Source organism: Lucilia sericata, unplaced genomic scaffold, assembly GCF_015586225.1.
Source record: "Lucilia sericata isolate MDLA Ls3-8-SP2 unplaced genomic scaffold, ASM1558622v1 Contig000994F_arrow, whole genome shotgun sequence".
NCBI lineage: Eukaryota > Metazoa > Arthropoda > Insecta > Diptera > Calliphoridae > Lucilia > Lucilia sericata.
In genome coordinates this window covers 146554-168287 of record NW_023994977.1, presented here as the reverse complement: position 1 = coordinate 168287, position 21734 = coordinate 146554, and the positions used below count along the sequence as shown (strand labels likewise).

Genomic DNA, 21734 nt, shown 5'->3' with positions numbered 1-21734 from the left:
GTCTATAGTCTAGTCTATAGTCTAGTCTATAGTCTAGTCTATAGTCTAGTCTATAGTCTAGTCTATAGTCTAGTCTATAGTCTAGTCTATAGTCTAGTCTATAGTGTAGTTTATAGTCTAGTCTATAGTCTAGTCTATAGTCTAGTCTATAGTCTAGTATAGTCTAGTTTATAGTCTAGTTTATAGTCTAGTCTATAGTCTAGTCTATAGTCTAGTCTATAGTCTAGTCTATAGTCTAGTCTATAGTCTAGTCTATAGTCTATAGTCTAGTCTATAGTCTATCTATAGTCTAGTCTATAGTCTAGTCTATTCTAGTCTATAGTCTAGTCTATAGTCTAGTCTATAGTCTAGTCTATAGTCTAGTCTATAGTCTAGTCTATAGTCTAGTCTATAGTCTAGTCTATAGTCTAGTCTATAGTCTAGTCTATAGTCTAGTCTATAGTCTAGTCTATAGTCTAGTCTATAGTCTAGTCTATAGTCTAGTCTATAGTCTAGTCTATAGTCTAGTCTATAGTCTAGTCTAGTCTAGTCTATAGTCTAGTCTATAGTCTAGTCTATAGTCTAGTCTATAGTCTAGTCTATAGTCTAGTCTATAGTCTAGTCTATAGTCTAGTCTATAGTCTAGTCTATAGTCTAGTCTATAGTCTAGTCTATAGTCTAGTCTATAGTCTAGTCTATAGTCTGTCTATAGGCTAGTTAGTCTAGTCTATAGTCCGAGTCTATAGTCCTAAGTCTATAGTCTAGTCTTAAGTCTTAGTCTAGAGTCTAGTCTATAAGTCTAGTCTATAGTCTAGTCGATAGTCTATCTATAGTCTAGGCTATATCTAGTCTCTATTCTAGTCTAGAGTCTAGTCTAATAGTCTAGTCTATAGATCGTAGGTCTATAGTCTAGTATATAGTCTAGTCTATAGTGGTAGTACTATATTAGTATATGTCCTAGTATATATCTATCTAATAGTCTAAGTCTAATAGTCTATAATCTAGTCTATATCGACTCTAGAATTCTCATAATCTACCCATATATCTGGTCTCGTCGTCTAACTTGAGCATGTCCTAATATTTTTTACTGAAATTTATTTATCTTTCAACAAAGTGTTGAATTGGTCATTTAAGGAGCTATTTCACAAGCACTAAGTTACAAATGCCACACGCACGCACACTCCTAGGAAAGTTGTACTGGAAAATTTTCCATAGATTCCATAATTGATGTGGCATAATGTTTTTCCAAATACGTTGGGTAGGAATTATGAATTTGAACTGATTTCATAACTTTTTGACGAAACTAAAGGAGAGATAGTTAATGTTGAATTTGTTTTCCGTAATACTTGTTATAATCGGAAAAATATGCTTAATTTTAAGTTCAAAACGTTAAAAGTTTCTAAACCACCCTTCTTCAACATTCAATAAGTCCATTGAGAGTGTCTAAACAACTTATACAAGTGATTATTTTGATATTGCGATTCTAATATTACAGCATCCTAAATTTGTGTACTGAAGCTCATTTTAAAGCTATCAATATTTTATAAAAAAGATCATTAATAAAGTAATCAATTACGATCACAATGTTGACATAACACACACGTCGTGTATGTATTTTATGAATATTAATTAAATGTCATTAAACCCTTGTCCAACACCTATTTAATGCTTTTACTCCAAATCTATCAAACGAAAACCTCCAATAAAAAATTATAATTGAACTATTTACTGTTATTAAAAATATTAAAATAAAAACTTTAATCGAATATTAATTAAATAATTAGGCATAAATATGTATATTAAAAATGCAGCAAAACTTGAAAAGAATTTTTAATTTTTTCTTTGAATTAACAAAAAAAGTGAAAAAACCAAAATAATTTAAAATCTGCACTTTGTATATTTAAGTCTACTGAGGGTTAGTATATGTACGTACATACATACATACATACGTACTTAAGCTTATAAAATATACGTCTTTTAAAAAAAAAAACTGATCATAATTTAATAAGTTCGCATGATAAAAACTAATTTGTTGACATAAATACGTGACAGCCTTGTGTGCGTTGCCCAAGAATTTCCATAAATGTTCAATTTACACAATTAATAAATTTGAACAATAAAAAAAGAAAATTACAAAGACTTGATGAATCGTGTTTGTGATTATTTGCAGATCATGTAGGCAGCAGTCAATCGATCAGCAGCAGCAACAGCAGGTTAAGCCAAAAGTTTATTATAATTTTAAATAAGTGATAAACAAATATTAAAAGAAATACAAAGAAACAACTGATACAAACTTGCATCTTTTGTAAGATTATGCAATTTCTTTGCTCTGCCAAATGCTGAACCATTTTGGTCAAAATGTGGTTGTTTAAAAATCCGCATGTGAAGGCATATTATGAGATCATATGCAAAAACAAATACAAAATCCCAAAAAGCAAAAATCAATGTTAATAAAACTTTGTTAAAAGTCGAAATGAAATTATTACACGATTTTATTTATTATATGACCGGGTAATTTCTTCTTTTGAAATATGTTTATGTTTTTTATTGTTATTAAATATTTTGATTAAAACAACTTGAAAAATAAAGCTTTTAGGTGGTAAAGGTGGAAAAAAGAAAGAAATGTATATTTAAAAAAGGAATAATAACTGAAGTTGAGACCGAGAATTTTAGACCCTTCACCATAGTAAACAAATTGAATGAAATAGCTAGCTTAACTAACTAACTAACTAACTAACTAACTAACTAACTAACTAACTAACTAACTAACTACTAACTAACTAACTAACTACTAACTAACTAACTAACTAACTAACTAACTAACTAACTAACTAACTAACTAACTAACTACTAACTAACTAACTAACTAACTAACTAACTAACTAACTAACTAACTAACTAACTACTAACTAACTAACTAACTAACTAACTAACTAACTACTAACTAACTAACTAACTAACTAACTAACTAACTAACTAACTAACTAACTAACTAACTAACTAACTAACTAACTAACTAACTAACTAACTAACTAACTAACTAACTAACTAACTAACTAACTAACTAACTAACTACTAACTAACTACTAACTAACTAACTAACTAACTAACTAACTAACTAACTAACTACTAACTAACTAACTAACTAACTAACTAACTAACTAACTAACTAACTAACTAACTAACTAACTAACTAACTAACTAACTAACTAACTAACTAACTAACTAACTAACTAACTAACTAACTAACTAACTAACTAACTAACTAACTAACTAACTAACTAACTAACTAACTAACTAACTAACTAACTAACTAACTAACTAACTAACTAACTAACTAACTAACTAACTAACTAACTAACTAACTAACTAACTAACTAACTAACTAACTAACTAACTACTAACTAACTAACTAACTAACTAACTAACTAACTAACTAACTAACTAACTAACTAACTAACTAACTAACTAACTAACTAACTAACTAACTAACTAACTAACTAACTAACTAACTAACTAACTAACTAACTAACTAACTACTAACTAACTAACTACTAACTAACTAACTAACTACTAACTAACTAACTAACTAACTAACTAACTAACTAACTAACTAACTAACTAACTAACTACTAACTAACTAACTACGACTAACTAACTAACTAACTAACTAACTAACTAACTAACTAACTAACTAACTAACTAACTAACTACTAACTAACTAACTAACTAACTAACTAACTAACTAACTAACTAACTACTAACTAACTAACTAACTAACTAACTAACTAACTAACTAACTAACTAACTAACTAACTAACTAATAACTAACTAACTAACTAACTAACTAACTAACTAACTAACTAACTAACTAACTAACTACTAACTAACTAACTAACGAACTAACTAACTAACCACTAACTAACTACTAACTAACTACTACTAACTAACTAACTAACTACTAACTAACTACTAACTAACTAACTAACTAACTAACTACTAACTAACTAACTAACTAACTAACTAACTACTAACTAACTAACTACTAACTAACTAACTACTAACTAACTAACTAACTAACTAACTACTAACTAACTAACTAACTAACTACTAACTAACTAACTAACTACTAACTAACCTAACTACTAACTAACTACTAACTAACTAACTAACATAACTAACTAACTAACTAACACTAACCTAACTAACTACTAACTACTAACTACGAACAACAACTAACTAACTAACACTAACTAACTAACTAAAACTAACTAACTAACTAAAACTAACTAACTAACTAACTAACTACCTAACTACAACTAACTACTAACTAACTAACTAACTAACTAACTAACTAACTAACTAACTAACTAACTAACTACCTAACTAACTAACTAACTAACTAACCTAACTAACTAACTAACTACTAACTAACTAACTAACTAACTAACTAACTAACTAACTAACTAACTAACTAACTAACTAACGAACTAACTACTAACTAACTAACTAACTAAGACTAACTAACTACTAACTAACTAACTAACTAACTAACTAACTACTAACTAACTAACATAACTACTAACTAACTAACTAACCTAACTAACTAACGAACTAACTAACTAACAACTAACAACTAACTAACTAACTACTAACTAACTAACTAACTAACTAACATACAAATCTACTCGGCTCAAATCGGTGGCGGCTGTTCGTCAGCCCACTTTTTGGCAAACTGGGCCGCGCTGGTCGACTTGTCAAAATCTTATGATTTTCTAAAAGAATTTTCGCAGACACGTTGAAACGAATTGCCATGTCATATTGAGCTCATGTATTAAAATTCTAAAACACTGTTGGAGACATTTTTCGGCTTATATCTCTGCTAACTAACTAAACAGACAAAGAACAATAAGCTAGTCAATAAACTATTCCATAGTTTGTATATCAGCCCATAAAATACTCAATAGTCAAGTTCATAGACTGGTCCAAAGACTAGTAAATAGACTTATTCAAAGAATAATCTATTGTCTCATCAATAGTCTATAGACTAACACATAAACTAGTTCACATATATATATATAAACGGGTTCGTCCATGGACTAACCAGTTGACTAGACCATAGGACAATACACTTGTTAATATACAGTTCCATAGACTAATAGACTAAATAATGTACTATTCAATGGACTGTTTTATAGTTGGAAAACGGCTTTATAGACTAGTAAATAAACTTGACTAACCAGTCTATGAAATAGTCAGTAGACTAGTTCTCTTACACCTTAGGTCATTCCTGTATACTTCGTCCAAAATAGAAGCGATAAAGCATATACATATCTTTTTGATACGAATGTTTATTTGATCACATATGCTTTAATACGCATCCACTAAACTTAAATTATGACTGTAGAGTGCAAATCGCATCATATCCATCTTTAAGCTAATTTTATTTATTTACCTCTAAAAAAGAAATAATAACTCTCTTTTAGCATTTAATCATAAAAAAAGAGACATTTTAGACAAATTTATAAATTTAAGAGAAAAAGCTGTTTTTTGGCAACAATTGTTTACAAAATATATAAGCCGGCAAATGAATTACACTAACAAAGACTTGTTGTTTACATTTGTTTTGTTGTTATTTGCCGTTAACAGTTCAAGGTTTTTTGCACAAAACTAAATCAAAACAAACCAAAAAAAAAAATAAACAAACAAAAATAGGGAGAGAAAAAAAGCTTTCAATGCACTTATGGCAGCAGCAGCTAAGTAATAGATGGATCTCTTAAATTTGATTTGAAAATATTTGAAAATTTGTTATGGTTGTTGTTGGTTTTTACTTTAAACATTTGTTGTGATTTTATTTTTTATGGTGTTTGATATTTTACTGGTTTTTATGATTATTATTTTTTTGAAATTTTCTTTCTTCAGCCGAACTCTTATGGCTAAGAGTGTGTTTTGTTAGGGAGGGGGTTGGTTGTTGAATATTTGTTTTAAAGCCACAGACAACACAGCTTGAGTATTTAACTGGAGTATTTAACAATTATTTAACAGTTTATTCCTCACAGAGGATTGAAATAGTTTAAGGTTTTTGAACAATCTTAGATTGAAAGAAAATTAAAAGATTTAAAAACGATTTTTTTATTAAACGAACTGTAAAATTATCCTTATATTTTAACGCGGGCGTTAAAAACGTAATCAAGAAAACAAATTCAATAAAAATTAAGTAAAACACCAAATAAATTAAATGACCCGGGAGCCATGCGGATCCAGCGGAGTCTAGTGGTATGGATTAAAGATAAAAACATTAAAAAAAAAAACTAAACAAAATTCACAAAATTATTAAAGTTTTAAAAATTATTGAAAGAAAAAAAATGTATAAAAGTGTTGAAATGTTTAATGAAAATTAAAACGGATATAAAATATATTTTATTCAAAAGTGTTTACTTGCAATTTCATGCTTGGTTTGTGTTTCGAAAAAAAATTATTGTTTATTGGCAAATAAATAATAAAACATTTTTAAAATGTTTTCATATCTTCAATTGTTTTACTTTTTAATTAAAAAAAGTTTTGAAATTATTTGTACAATTTATTAACTATTTTATTAGATTATTTCCTTTAATTTCCTTTAAACATCGTGCAAAAACAAAAGACTTAAGTTACAAACTTTAAATATTTTCATTTGTTATTTCTTTCGTTTTCTTTTAAGAAATATTCCCAACAATTAAGTGTGAAAATATATAAAACATTGTATTGCAGGAAACAGACATGAAATTGAAAGTGAACAATACCAGTATTTAAATCTCTATGTAGTGTGAACACTTCCATGAATTGATTGAATGAATTGTGTGTGTATGTCAGCAGTGTTTTCTTATCTTTCAAATGTGATTGCCAATGTAAACATTTAGGCATAAATTGTTGTCTTTCTTTAAGGAAATAAAGAAAACTGGTTAAAATTGTATGCATATTGATGAAATTTATTGAAAATGATTATTAGGATATGATAAAAATTCATGAAACTGGTCAACTGACTATTAATTTGTTAAAAACTTGAAGACTTTCGAAATCTTCTCATAACCATTTTTGAGATTTTTCTAGAAATTTTTATATAAAAAAATTTAGTACTTTATTTTAAAAGCACCCAAATAAAGTACAAAATAAAGTACCAGAATCCTATTACATACAAAATGCCCGCAAGAATACAGTATAAACTGTTATAAATATGTTGATGGGCCAGCAATCGTGATGAAATTTGGCACAAGTTAGTTTTATGTATGAACCGGAAGCTGCATTAAGTAAAGTAAAACAGACATCGGTCCCTACTTGATTCTAATTTTCATATAAGATCTCCTTTATAAAAGTCTTTAACGCTCATAACTGGTTTGCAAATAGCGATAAAATTTGACCTAAGCTAGTTTTATGTGAAGCAATTTGTATATCCTATTCCATGAGGATAGGTTCATAGAACGCATAGAATTCATGTTATAGAAAATCAATTTGTTGTCATAGATTTAAAAAAAAACGTGATTAGGAATATGATATAACTTTTCCGCAATTGTTTGTTTTCCTCTTATAAAAGGTTATATGTCTAGAAACCTATGCGAGAATAACCGTTAAATCTTCTCAAGAGACACCCTACATTCTTGAATAATTCTCGAAATGGTGTACACGTTCTCAATGGATCTAATGGTCGCTTTACTATTAGTTCCCAGCAGTTCTCCAAAGAGTCAATGCACACGTAAAACACATTAATGTTAGTTAGTTAGTTAGTTAGTTAGTTAGTTAGTTAGTTAGTTAGTTAGTTAGTTAGTTAGTTAGTTAGTTAGTTAGTTATTTAGTTAGTTAGTTAGTTAGTAGTTAGTTAGTTAGTTAGTTAGTAGTTAGTTAGTTAGTAGTTAGTTAGTTAGTTAGTTAGTTAGTTAGTTAGTTAGTTAGTTAGTTAGTAGTTAGTTAGTTGTAGTAGTTAGTTAGTTAGTTAGTTAGTTAGTTAGTTAGTTAGTTAGTTAGTAGTTAGTAGTTAGTTAGTTAGTTAGTTAGTTAGTTAGTTAGTAGTTAGTTAGTTAGTTAGTTAGTTAGTTAGTTAGTTAGTTAGTTAGTTAGTTAGTTAGTTAGTTAGTTAGTTAGTTAGTTAGTTAGTTAGTAGTTAGTTAGTTAGTTAGTTAGTTAGTTAGTTAGTTAGTAGTTAGTTAGTAGTTAGTTAGTTAGTTAGTTAGTAGTTAGTTAGTTAGTTAGTTAGTTAGTTAGTTAGTTAGTAGGTAGTTAGTTAGTATGTTAGTTAGTTAGTAGTTAGTTAGTTAGTAGTAGTTAGTTAGTAGTTAGTTAGTTAGTTAGTTAGTTAGTTAGTTAGTAGTTAGTTAGTAGTTAGTTAGTTAGTTAGTAGTAGTTAGTTAGTTAGTTAGTTAGTTAGTAGTTAGTTAGTAGTTAGTTAGTAGTTAGTAGTTAGTGTTAGTAGTTAGTAGTTAGTTAGTAGTTAGTTAGTTAGTTAGTTAGTTAGTTAGTTAGTTAGTTAGTTAGTTAGTTAGTTAGTAGTTAGTTTAGTTAGTTAGTAGTTAGTTAGTTAGTTAGTTAGTTAGTTAGTTAGGTAGTTAGTTAGTTAGTTAGTAGTTAGTTAGTTAGTTAGTTAGTTAGTTAGTTAGTTAGTTAGTTAGTTAGTTAGTTAGTTAGTAGTTAGTTAGTTAGTAGTAGTTAGTTAGTTAGTTAGTTAGTTAGTTAGTTAGTAGTTAGTAGTTAGTTAGTTAGTTAGTTAGTTAGTTAGTTAGTTAGTTAGTTAGTAGTTAGTTAGTAGTTAGTTAGTTAGTAGTTAGTTAGTTAGTTAGTTAGTTAGTTAGTAGTTAGTTAGTTAGTTAGTTAGTAGTTAGTTAGTTAGTTAGTTAGTTAGTTAGTAGTAGTTAGTTAGTTAGTTAGTTAGTTAGGTAGTAGTTAGTTAGTTAGTTAGTTAGTTAGTTAGTTAGTTAGTAGTTAGTTAGTTAGTTAGTAGTTAGTTAGTTAGTTAGTAGTTAGTTAGTTAGTTAGTAGTTAGTTAGTTAGTTAGTTAGTTAGTAGTTAGTTAGTTAGTTAGTAGTTAGTTAGTTAGTTAGTTAGTTAGTTAGTTAGTTAGTAGTTAGTAGTTAGTTAGTTAGTTAGTTAGTTAGTTAGTTAGTTAGGTAGTTAGTTAGTTAGTAGTTAGTTAGTTAGTTAGTTAGTTAGTTAGTTAGTTAGTTAGTAGTAGTTAGTAGTTAGTTAGTTAGTTAGTTAGTTAGTTAGTTAGTTAGTTAGTTAGTAGTTAGTTAGTTAGTTAGTTAGTTAGTTAGTTAGTTAGTTAGTAGTTAGTAGTTAGTTAGTTAGTTAGTTAGTTAGTTAGTTAGTTAGTTAGTTAGTAGTTAGTTAGTTAGTTAGTTAGTAGTTAGTTAGTTAGTTAGTTAGTTAGTTAGTTAGTTAGTTAGTAGTTAGTTAGTTAGTTAGTTAGTTAGTTAGTTAGTAGTTAGTTAGTTAGTTAGTTAGTTAGTTAGTTAGTTCGTTAGTAGTTAGTTAGTTAGTTAGTTAGTTAGTTAGTTAATTAGTTAGTTAGGAATCGAACCCACAACCTCCCGTCTGGTAGACTATAGCTCTCACTACTAGCCTACCGAAGGCAAATAAATTGATATATCCCGATCAATAAGCTTTCTTCGGCCTAAATTTTTCTAAAGTAACCTGGTAGCGTCATAACAGAAGTTCGACAGATTTCACAACCGATTCTTTCCTATAATTTGAACCCATCTGGATAAGATCTTTTCTAAAGAGTATTTTGTTCCATTCTTCCATTCCTTTTGCGATGTTGCTTTGTAAGTAGTGATGAAGTAATTCATTCTTTTCTTTTTTTGATTATTTTCGATTTACTATTCAACGGAATTAATCGATTATCGCACAACAAATAAACAACACTATTTGTAACAAATTTATTTTAAATTATTAAATAATATTCAAATAATTTGTCTGGGCTACCTCAACTTAAAAATAAACAAAATTGTGTTAATTTTTTCTATCAACTTGTAGATACAAATTTACATACATTTATGGTGGGGGTTAACAATTTTTTTTTTTTTTTTTGTTAAGTTTGCTTAAGATTATTGCCAAATTTATTATGGTAATAGTTTGGGAGAAGAAAAAAAAAAAAGATTACAAAATTGTATAATTTCTTGTTATTAGAGCCTTGATAGTAGAGTTACGTATGCGGCGGATATTTGCTCCATATTTGTTACTCATATGTAAATATTAAATGGAACCAAACCAAATTATAGTAATCGCAATCGTGATGTTAAGAGGGGAAGTGTTAATTTAACATTAACGTTTTTGATTTTTCCCAAGATAAAAAAAAAACAAATAGACATATAGAGAGAGAAAGTAAAAATAGCAGTTACTAGTTACAAAAATCAATGCAGTTAAGATAGGAAAGGGGTGAGGACAGATGGAGGAGGTTCGTAACAAATGTTACAAAACTTTGTGGGCTACTGCTTGTTTTTGGATTACATCTATGTACATATGCAGCCAGTTATCTATTCCTTTAGGATTTCTTTAACGAATTGTAATTTTGCTTTGATTTGCTTTGCTAGTTTACAGCCAAAAACACTTGTTTCCTTAATAGTTAAACTGTATCTTTTGGTGTTGCATATAGAGTAAAGATGAAAGTAATTTTAAATGGTTGTGTTACTGATTGCGATTACATCATGGTTGTTGGGTTTTTTCTTTCTTTTTTTTTTGGGAGGTAAGTGAGGAAAGAGTATGTTAAAGTGGTGGTAACTTTTGGTTAAATGTGTTAATGATTTAGCAAATATGATGTGGTATAATGATAAATGCTTTTAATAAAGTGAATGACTGTTTGCATGAATGATTGTTTAACGTGTTGCTGAATTAATGTTGCATTTAACATTTTTGTGTGTGTGTGTTTTTTGCACTTTTGAGATTTCAATTGTTTTTTTTATTTATTTATTTGTTTTTTTCAACTTTTAATCCAATTTATTTTGGCATGAAAAGAAAGAAATGTTTTCTATTACATCATAGTTGTTGTTTTGACTTTGAAAATGATTTATTTTATTTTGATTTATGATGTTTGAACTTTAATTTAGGTTAAAATAAAAGGTTTTTTTATGGGAAAAGGCATTGGATTATCTAACCTATCGGCTAGTAATGCAAAAAATGTGTATGAACTAATCCATAGAGTAATCAATGTCAAATATACTAGTGTATGGAGTAGTCTAGGGATTAGACTATGAAGAAGTCTATGGAGTAATCTATGGTGAAGTCCAGGAACTAATGTACTAATGTACGAAGAAGTCTTTGGTCTACTCTATTAACTATATAGCATACGGACTAGTCTATGAACTATTCTATGGACTTGTAGATGAACTAGACTATCGACTGGACATTACCTATTCTATGGAATAGTTTATTGACTAGTCTGTTGAATTGTATATTGACTAGACTATTGATTTTTCTCTGGACTAGACTATTGTCAAGTCTATGAAATAGTCTGTAAACTAGTCATTTCTGTAGTCTTTGGTCCAGTAGCCCATGTACTAGTCAATTAACTATTCTATTGATTAGTCCCTTGACTAGTCTATGAACTAGTCTATTGACTTGTCTATGGATTAGTCGATTTACTAGTCAATGGACTAGTTTATTGACTAGTCTGTGGCACGGTGTATTGACTTGACTATTGGCTTATCAATAGTCTATTCTATTGACTAGTCTATGCACTGGACTATTGACTGGTATATAGAATAGTCTACTGACTAGTCTATGGAATAGTCTAGACTATTGACTAGACTGTAGAATATCCTATTGACTAGTCTATGGAATACTCTATTAACTAGTTCATAGACTAGTCCATAGGCTTGTCCATGGCCTAGTCTATGAACTAGAATGGTCTATAGAATAGCCAATGGGCTGGTCTACGCATTAGTCTATCGAGTATTCTATGGAATTTTCTATGAAATAGTCAGTTGACCAGTCTATGGACTGGGCTATGGAATGATCTATCGACTATTCTATGGAATGCTCTATTTAGTAGTCTAATGACTCACAAGTCAATTGATTTACCCATGTACAAGTCTTTAGACTGGTCTATCGACTATGTTATTGACTAGTCTATGTTTTAGATCTAGGCAAGTCTAAACTATGGTCTGCGTTGCAAACTAGTCTACGGACTAGACTATTGTTTGGTCAATGGAATAATCTACACACTGGCCCATAGACAAATCGACATCTCACCAAATTTATATTAAACATTTTATTAAATGGCTTAAAGTATGCAATATATTTTAGCATATAAGGTCTGTGTCTTATTTAAGAACAAATGCTCTTGGAATATTCGCGAAAAAGTTAAGTTATACAATATCTAAAATTATAAAATCTCTAGAACGATTCTTTTTTTCTTCTAAGGACAATACTTTTTCACAGATTCTTTATTAAAAAAAAAGTAGTATTAAGAAAAGTGTTAATAACTATTTGGTGGTAAATACTACTATTATAATCCAAACTACCAGACACTTATAATTAAAGGAAATAAAAGCTAACTTAGATAAATAAAAACTAATAAATATGCTAATAAATCTGTTGTCGCTACTAGACATTATGTTGAACCATTTTAAATGAAATTATTAAACATTCCAAAAAAAATTTTGGCTACAAAAAGTTATTAAAGCAAATATAATAACCAAGGTCATCCAAACAATAAAGATGAAATATCAACAACCCACAACACTTTTGTTTAAATATTTATTTTCAAACATAAATTAATGTTTATGATTAAATTTTGTCATGTAGATGAAATGTGTATTTAAATTAACATTAAGGGACGTTTCTACACACATTGTTACTATTGAACGAAGCATAGTATTTTTAACCAAAATAAAAACAAACAAAAAAAAGAAATTGTGTAATAATTACCACAACAAAAGTTGATTCATCTTAATGGTTTAAGTTTAAGTTTGTTATTTAAATGAAACTGTTTGTTTTTGTTTTGGTTTCGTTTCGTTTAAGAGTACACTGACTCTGGAGCTTTCGTTGACCTAGATTTTTGTAATATTATTAATAAAATATGAACTAATTATTTTAAAGAAATATGTTGCAATTTTGTAAGATGTTATAATTATTATAATAAATTTAAAATTTTGCATGATTTACTAACAGTTTGTTGAACAAGCCTTCAAATGAAAACAAAAGACTTAAGACACAAACTTGAAGATAGGGTTTAAGCAATAGGAACTACTGTTATTATAAAATTTGAATTTGTTGTTGTAAATTATTAAAGATTTATTATAAATTGTAAATTTAATTTTCGCCCACATTAACTTCCACCATCAAAACAATTACAAAACAAAAGATTTAAGACAAAAACCTTGTCAAAGAAAGGAAATAATAATAAATGTTAGGGATGGTCAAGTTGTACTTTTTTCTTTTAATTTTATTGTTAATTTAATTCAAAATAAAAATTTTATTTCAAAATAATCTTGCCAGTCATATAAATTTTATTAAATAACCATTAAGGATGCAATTAACATTTCATTATTATTTAACTATTAAAATGTGTTAAAGAAAAAACTTTGTAAAATATATTAGTGTATAATAATTTTATAGTTTACATAATATCTATTTAACCAATCAACAATGTTGCCTTAAATATATAAAAAAAAATGCAAAAAAACAAAAGACTTCAGACACACACTCGATTGTCATAATGAAGTCTTTAAAGAGCTGAATATTGATGTTCGATTTTTTGTATGAATTTTGAATAAATAATTTTATATAAAAATCATGTTGAGGTGGGTCATGAATGCAATCACCACCACCACACACTTTCTTAAAAACGAGGGCTGTTTATTTTTTTTTTGCAAAATTTATAAAATTTGTTCGTTTCTTTTGAACATTTTAGTGAACAATTTTGAAAAACTTGAATTTTCTATAGAATATTTTTACAAAAACACTAATTAAGACTAGTTCTAGACTAGTTCAAAGTTTTGTCCATAGACTACTTCATAAGCTAGTCAATAGACTTGTCAATAAACCAGTCAATAGACTAGTCCATAGACTACTCAATAGACTAGTACATAGACTAGTTAACAGACTAGTCTATAGACTAGTTCATAGGCTAGTCCATTGGGACTAGTCAATAGACTAGTCCATAGACTAGACAATATACTATTTAGTAATCTTGTCCATAGGCTAGACAATAGACTAGACCATAGACTAATCAATTGCCCAGTCCATAGGCTAGTCAATAGGCTATTCAAGAGATTATTCAATATATTAATCAATAGTCTATTAAGTAAACTAGTGCACAGACTAGTTAATGGACTAGTCCATAAACAACTCAGTAGATTAGTCCATAGACTAGTCAATAGGCTAGTCCTTAGACTAATCAATAAACGAGTTCATAGATAAATCCATAGACTAATTAATAGACTAGTCTATAGTCAATAGTCTATTTAATAGGCTAGTTAATAGACCAGTTAATAGAGTAGTTTATAGACTAGTCCATGTACTAGCCAATAAATTAGATCACAAAATAACTAGATCACACTGTCTAGTTAATAGGCAATTCCATAGAATAGTTTATGAACTTATCAATACACTAGATCATAGACTAATCTGTAGACTAGTTAATAAAGTAAAGACTAGTCAATAGTTTAGTCCACTAATTAGTCATGACATTAGATCACATACTAGTTCATATGCTAGTCAATAGATTAGTTCAAAAGAAATATCAGTGGACTAGATACAGTTCTATTCAGTTCTAGTTCAGTTCTAGTTCAGTTCTAGTTCAGTTCTAGTTCAGTTCTAGTTCAGTTCTAGTTCAGTTCTAGTTCAGTTCTAGTTCAGTTCTAGTTCAGGTTCTAGTTCATTCTAGTTCAGTTCTAGTTCAGTTCTAGTTCAGTTCTAGTTCAGTTCTATTCAGTCTAGTTCAGTTCTAGTTCAGTTCTAGTTCAGTTCTAGTTCAGTTCTAGTTCAGTTCTAGTTCAGTTCAGTTCTAGTTCAGTTCTAGTTCAGTTCTAGTTCAGTTCTAGTTCAGTTCTAGTTCAGTTCTAGTTCAGTTCTAGTTCAGTTCTAGTTCAGTTCTAGTTCAGTTCTAGTTCAGTTCTAGTTCAGTTCTAGTTCAGTTCTAGTTCAGTTCTAGTTCAGTTCTATAGTTCTAGTTCAGTTCTAGTTCAGTTCTAGTTCAGTTCTAGTTCAGTTCTAGTTCAGTTCTAGTTCAGTTCTAGTTCAGTTCTAGTTCAGTTCTAGTTCAGTTCTAGTTCAGTTCTAGTTCAGTTCTAGTTCAGTTCTAGTTCAGTTCTAGTTCAGTTCTAGTTCAGTTCTAGTTCAGTTCTAGTTCAGTTCTAGTTCAGTTCTAGTTCAGTTCTAGTTCAGTTCTAGTTCAGTTCTAGTTCAGTTCTAGTTCAGTTCTAGTTCAGTTCTAGTTCAGTTCTAGTTCAGTTCTAGTTCAGTTCTAGTTCAGTTCTAGTTCAGTTCTAGTTCAGTTCTAGTTCAGTTCTAGTTCAGTTCTAGTTCAGTTCTAGTTCAGTTCTAGTTCAGTTCTAGTTCAGTTCTAGTTCAGTTCTAGTTCAGTTCTAGTTCAGTTCTAGTTCAGTTCTAGTTCAGTTCTAGTTCAGTTCTAGTTCAGTTCTAGTTCAGTTCTAGTTCAGTTCTAGTTCAGTTCTAGTTCAGTTCTAGTTCAGTTCTAGTTCAGTTCTAGTTCAGTTTCTAGTTCAGTTCTAGTTCAGTTCTAGTTCAGTTCTAGTTCAGTTCTAGTTCAGTTCTAGTTCAGTTCTAGTTCAGTTCTAGTTCAGTTCTAGTTCAGTTCTAGTTCAGTTCTAGTTCAGTTCTAGTTCAGTTCTAGTTCAGTTCTAGTTCAGTTCTAGTTCAGTTCTAGTTCAGTTCTAGTTCAGTTCTAGTCAGTTCTAGTTCAGTTCTAGTTCAGTTCTAGTTCATTCTAGTTCAGTCTAGTTCAGTTCTAGTTCAGTTCTAGTTCAGTTCTAGTTCGTTCTAGTTCAGTTCTAGTTCAGTTCTAGTTCAGTTCTAGTTCAGTTCAGTTCAGTTCTAGTTCAGTTCTAGTTCAGTCTAGTTCAGTTCTAGTTCAGTTCTAGTTCTTCAGTTTCTAGTTCTAGTTCAGTTCTAGTTCAGTTCTAGTTCATTTCTAGTTCAGTTCTAGTTCAGTTCTAGTCAGTTCTAGTTCAGTTCTAGTTCAGTTCTAGTTCAGTTCTAGCTCAGTTCTAGTTCAGTTCTAGTTCAGTTCTAGTTCAGTTCCAGTTCAGTTCTAGTTCAGTTCTAGTTCAGTTCAGTTCTAGTTCAGTTTTAGTTCAGTTCTAGTTCAGTTCTAGTGCAGTTCTAGTTCAGTTCCAGTTCAGTTCTAGTTCAGTTCTAGTTCAGTTCTAGTTCAGTTCTAATTCAGTTCTAATTCAGTTCTACTTCAGTTCTAGTTCAGCTCTAGTTCAGTTCTAGTTCAGCTCTAGTTCAGTTCTAGTTCAGCTCTAGTTCAGCTCTAGTTCAGTTCTGGTTTAGTTCTAAGCAAGTCATAGTTTAGACCACATCATTAAACTATAGACAATTTATCGATAACTATTAATTAATAACAAATATCTCCTCTCTTCCCCTTTCTCTCATTTCAGTTAGCAGCATTTAGTGTCCTACTCTTGGGCACTTTGGTCCACAGTAAAGCTCTACCAAATGGCCAACAGCAACAACATCTACAACAACTACAGCCTCAACCAACACAATTACAGCAACAACAACAACAGCAGCAATCTACACCAAATAGAATTGTATTCGATCAACAAGCCGCTGAATCACAAGTGCCAAATGCCCATATAGTGCAACAACAAATCGTTCCACAACCCGCTTTAGTACCAGCTCAAAATACTCAAGTCGTACAGCAAAGAATCGACTTAGAGGCTCTACACGATCTACATCACGTGCATGATCATGAACACCATCATCATCATCATGAACATAATCCAGGTTTTTGGAAAAAGAAGGTAACTTGGAAGGAGGGTTGGAAGAAGATTTGGAAACCAGCGAAAAAACAAATTTGGGTGCCACAATGGAAACAGATCTGGAAACCCGTCTGGGTGCCTGTAAAAGTGCCAGCTTGGAAAGATATACAGGTGCCGGCTTGGAAACAAATCTGGAAACCGGTGTGGAAGGAGGTACAGGTGCCGGCATGGAAGGAGATACAAGTGCCTGATTGGAAAAAGATCTGGAGACCCATATGGGTGCCTACTAAAGTGCCGGCCTGGAAAGATATACAAGTGCCAGCTTGGAAACAGATTTGGGTGCCGGTGTGGAAAGAAATACAAGTACCAGCCTGGAAGGAAATACAAGTACCAGAATGGAAACAATATTGGACCCCTGAATGGATTAAAGTGGGCATACCCGGTGAGAAATATCTGGGCAAAGATCACGAAGGTTGGGAATATACTAGTCATGATTTGTGGAAAAAGAAATTAGTGTGGAAATCCCACTGGAAAAAGATATGGAAACCAGCCAAGAAGCAAATTTGGGTGCCTAGCAAAAAGTTGGAATGGAAAGAAGATTGGAAGCAGATATGGAAACCAGCCAAGAAACAAATCTGGGTAGAAAGCAAAAAACTCGAATGGAAAGAAGAATGGAAACAGATATGGAAACCAGCCAAAAAACAAATCTGGGTACCCGACAAGAAACTCGAATGGAAGGAAGCCTGGGTTAAAATCTGGAAACCAGCCAAGAAACAAATCTGGGTGGAGGATAAAAAACTCCAATGGAAGGAAGCCTGGAAACAGATATGGGTGCCTGGCTGGAAAGAGGTATGGGTACCGGATTGGAAAAAAATCTGGAAACCAGTTATTATATCCGAATGGTTCCCCATCGATGATCATCATGAAGCACATCACCATCATCACGGTCATGAAATAGTACATGGTCATGAAATAGAACATGGTCATGAGATAGAACATGGTCATGAAATCGAGCACATACATGCCATAGAACATGGCCATGGCTGGGATCGTAAAGATGCCCAAAATAATGACAAAGTAGTGTGGAAACGTGATGATAGTACAGCTAATAAATCCACCCAATTGCAACCGGTACAAAGTACAGATTATCAAAATAAACCTGCCGATAATGCACAGGACGCTAGCCAGCAGCCACTCAAATTTCCAGCAGCGTGAAATCAAGTCTAGCTAATCGTTAAACAATAACTAACGTTTATAACGTTTTGACTTCTTTAACCAGCCATGATTTACCATACAAATTTTCCATTTCCTCTGTTTTGCTATAACTCTGTAAAACTTGTATATAAGTATTATAACTTAATCTTTCCAAGCTGTTCTTCTTTTCCACTTTCTTCCTTTCCATCTCTTGTGCTGTTTATAGTTTAAGTTCTTTTTTTAAAAAATGCTCTCTAACACTGTCTCTTTTGTACGCTGTATTTACTCCCGTGCATACATTTCAATTTAAATTATTTTATTTTTAAATTAAATTATAATTATTAATTTTTATTGTATTTGGAAAGTTAATTAATAACGCTTTAACTTAACTTTCTTAGTTTTTAATTTAATTTATAAGGTACAAACTAAAGTAAACAAAAAAAAAATAAATGAAAACTTAAGTTTTTTACTGAAATAAAAAGCAAAAATTTTGTAAAAATTTATAAATAAATAGTTAAATAATTTATTAGGGAACAATATGGCAAGTTTGTTAACAATACAATATAAAAATCAAAAGAATACATCGTTATTAGGGAAAGCTTTAGTTATACTCTTTCCTTTAACTTTTAAACTTAATTCTAAAATTTAGGTTTTTAATAGGTTTTATCTTAATATTTGTATTCACTGAATTTTGTATTACTATTCGATTTAGACCAACCAGGTGGTGAGTTGGGTAAAGGTACCCATTCCTTTTGTATTATAGGTGACCAGACCTTTTTCCAGATGGGCACATATATAGTTTTGGGTTTCCAGTATTTAACCCAACGTGATTTCCAGGATTTTTTCTCAGACCAAAAACCATCTTTGCTGGGATCTAAGGAGTCGGTGTGCTTAACACTGAAAAAGTTAAGATAGGTTTGAAAAAAGGTTCTAGTTCCGTTCTAGTTCAGTCTAGTCAGTTCTAGTTTCAGTTCTAATTCAGTTCTAGTTCAGTTCTAGTTCAGTTCTAGTTCAGTTCTAGTTCAGTTCTAGTTCAGTTCTAGTTCAGTTCTAGTTCAGTTCTAGTTCAGTTCTAGTTCAGTTCTAGTTCAGTTTCTAGTTCAGTTCTAGTTCAGTTCTAGTTCAGTTCTAGTTCAGTTCTAGTTCAGTTCTAGTTCAGTTCTAGTTCAGTTCTAGTTCAGTTCTAGTTCAGTTCTAGTTCAGTTCTAGTTCAGTTCTAGTTCAGTTCTAGTTCAGTTCTAGTTCAGTTCTAGTCAGTTCTAGTTCAGTTCTAGTTCAGTTCTAGTTCAGTTCTAGTTCAGTTCTAGTTCAGTTTCTAGTTCAGTTCTAGTTCAGTTCTAGTTCAGTTCTAGTTCAGTTCTAGTTCAGTTCTAGTTCAGTTCTAGTTCAGTTCTAGTTCAGTTCTAGTTCAGTTCTAGTTCAGTTCTAGTTCAGTTCTAGTTCAGTTCTAGTTCAGTTCTAGATCAGTTCTAGTTCAGATTCTAGTTCAGTTCTAAGTTCAGTTCTAGTTCCGTTCAGTTAAGTTCTAGTTCAGTTCTAGTTCAGTTCTAGTTCAGTTCTAGTTCAGTTCTAGTTCAGTTCTAGTTCAGTTCTAGTTCAGTTCTAGTTCAGTTCTAGTTCAGTTCTAGTTCAGTTCTATTTCAGTTCTAGTTCAGTTCTAGTTCAGTTCTAGTTCAGTTCTAGTCAGTTCTAGTTCAGTTCTAGTTCAGTTCTAGTTCAGTTCTAGTTCAGTTCTAGTTAAGTGTTCCTAAGTTCAGTGTCTAGTTCAGATTCTATTCAGGTTCTAGTTCATCTAGTTAGTTCTAGTTCAGTTCTTCAGTTTCAGTTCTAGTTCAGTTCTAGCTTCAGTTCTAGTTTCTAGTTCATTCTAGTATTCAGTTCTAGTTCAGTTTCAGTTAGTTCAGTTCTAGTTCACGTTCTAGTTCAGTTCTAGTTAGTTCTAGATTCAGTTCTAGTTCAGTTCTAGTCAGTTCAGTTCTAGTTCAGTTCTAGTTCAGTTCTACTCAGTTCTAGTTCAGTTCTAGTTCAGTTCTAGTTCAGTTCTAGTTCAGTTCTAGTTCAGTTCTAGTTCAGTTCTAGTTTAGTTCTAGTCAGTTCTAGTTCAGTTCTAGTTCAGTTCTAGTTCAGTTCTAGTTTCAGTTCTAGTTCAGTTCTAGTTCAGTTCTAGTTCAGTTCTAGTTCAGTTCTAGTTCAGTTCTAGTTCAGTTCTAGTTCAGTTCTAGTTTAGTTCTAGTTCAGTTCTAGTTCAGTTCTAGTTCAGTTCTACTTCAGTTCTAGTTCAGTTCTAGTTCAGTTCTAGTTCAGTTCTAGTTCAGTTCTAGTTCAGTTCTAGTTCAGTTCTAGTTCAGATCTAGTTCAGTTCTAGTTCAGTTCTTGTTCAGCTCTAGTCCAGTTCTAGTTCAGTTCTTGTTCAGCTCTAGTCCAGTTCCAGTTCCATAGCAATTTCATTCTAGCCCTACTATAAAATGGGTTTCAATTAGATTTTTGTAGAAAAATGTCAAGAAATCCCTTCTAAATCGGTAGTTCGACTATCTATTGCGAAAAAATTCGGGTAATAAATCTTGTTAATAAATTGCGAAAAAGTCGAATATTTGATATCGAATAAAATAGAAAACTCCAATTTATTGATATGGAAGTTGAACTTGGAAAAAATAACTTTAAACCCAGTATTTAACTTACATTTCAGTATGACTAGTGGTGTAGGCCTGAGTTAAAGATGTAAAACATATTCCAATTATTAGGGCTAATAAGCAAATATGGAGCTATAAACATAAAATGATTATTTTTTTAAATTTCAACACTTTTTTGTATTTTAATTTCAAACTCACTTTCATTTTGTATTAATTTTGTAATTTCACACACAATTTTTTATAATTTCCTTTTTTTCTATTTTTAAAAAAACAAATTTCTTCCGTTTTAATTTCCAACAGCAATCGACTTAACACTTCAAGGTCTTAATTTTAACAAATCAAACGAAATTTATTTTCATTACAATTAAATACCAAATTTTTGGCTGACAATTCAATATCGTAATAGATTTCATTACATTAAGCCGCGAGTTACACCTGCAATTGTTATGTTTTCTATATAAAAACAAAAAACAAAATTCACCTCATTATTTAATGCAAAATTTAAAATTCACCACTGCTACTACTGTTTGTAGACGGTTGTGGGGACACATTTCAAATTTAACTGATAATCACGATTTTGTATCAGTCTTCAAAGAAACAAACAGTTACAACAATACAGTTCAAACATTTTCATTGGTATTTTGTACTAAATTGTTTAATTTTATCATTCGAAACACATCAAGATTTACATTTATTTAAATAGAGTATTTTCGTTAGCAAGTGGTTTAATTGTATACAAATTCATTGAATTCGCTACCGTTTGTGTATTGTTATTTCTTTTGTCTATGGGCGTTAAATGTAATAAATTTAATTATGTATTTTTTGGGATTATATAATAATTAACAAACAGTTTGTTTTTGTGGTTAGATAAAGTAGTATGATAAAAACATAATTTGAAGTTGTTTTTGTTTAAAGGAATTTGTAGTAAAATTTTTAAAATTTAGACCAGACTGGAAACTATACTATAGACTAGACTATAGACTGGACTATAGACTAGACTATAGACTAGACTATA

At 30.4% G+C, this 21734-nt stretch overlaps 2 protein-coding genes across 2 annotated transcripts; one reads left to right on the top strand and one right to left on the bottom strand.

The window, feature by feature from the left end:
• Window positions 1–6031: 6031 nt before the first annotated feature.
• On the top strand, window positions 6032–18406 carry LOC119609513. Its single transcript, XM_037964334.1, has 2 exons — window positions 6032–6255; window positions 16572–18406. Exons 1-2 carry the CDS (start codon window positions 6232–6234, stop codon window positions 18108–18110), a joined length of 1563 nt encoding a protein of 520 aa, XP_037820262.1. The 5' UTR covers window positions 6032–6231; the 3' UTR covers window positions 18111–18406.
• A 326-nt stretch (window positions 18407–18732) lies between these two features.
• LOC119609508 lies at window positions 18733–20923 on the bottom strand. The gene is made up of 3 exons (XM_037964321.1): window positions 20918–20923; window positions 20769–20851; window positions 18733–18986 (listed from the first exon to the last, which is right to left on the bottom strand). The coding sequence occupies exons 1-3, from the start codon at window positions 20921–20923 to the stop codon at window positions 18758–18760; spliced, it is 318 nt and encodes a 105-aa protein (XP_037820249.1). The 3' UTR covers window positions 18733–18757.
• Window positions 20924–21734: the final 811 nt, after the last annotated feature.

What these genes read in the sequence shown, in the direction of transcription:
- LOC119609508 (XM_037964321.1), bottom strand. An exon ending in ACCACTAGTCATACTGAAAT is followed by an intron (nt 18,987 to 20,768) that starts GTAAGTTAAATA and finishes TAACTTTTTCAG; the next exon opens with TGTTAAGCACACCGACTCCT.
- LOC119609513 (XM_037964334.1), top strand. Translation starts at nt 6,232, where the DNA reads ATGCGGATCCAGCGGAGTCTAGTG. An exon ending in GGATCCAGCGGAGTCTAGTG is followed by an intron (nt 6,256 to 16,571) that starts GTATGGATTAAA and finishes CTCTCATTTCAG; the next exon opens with TTAGCAGCATTTAGTGTCCT.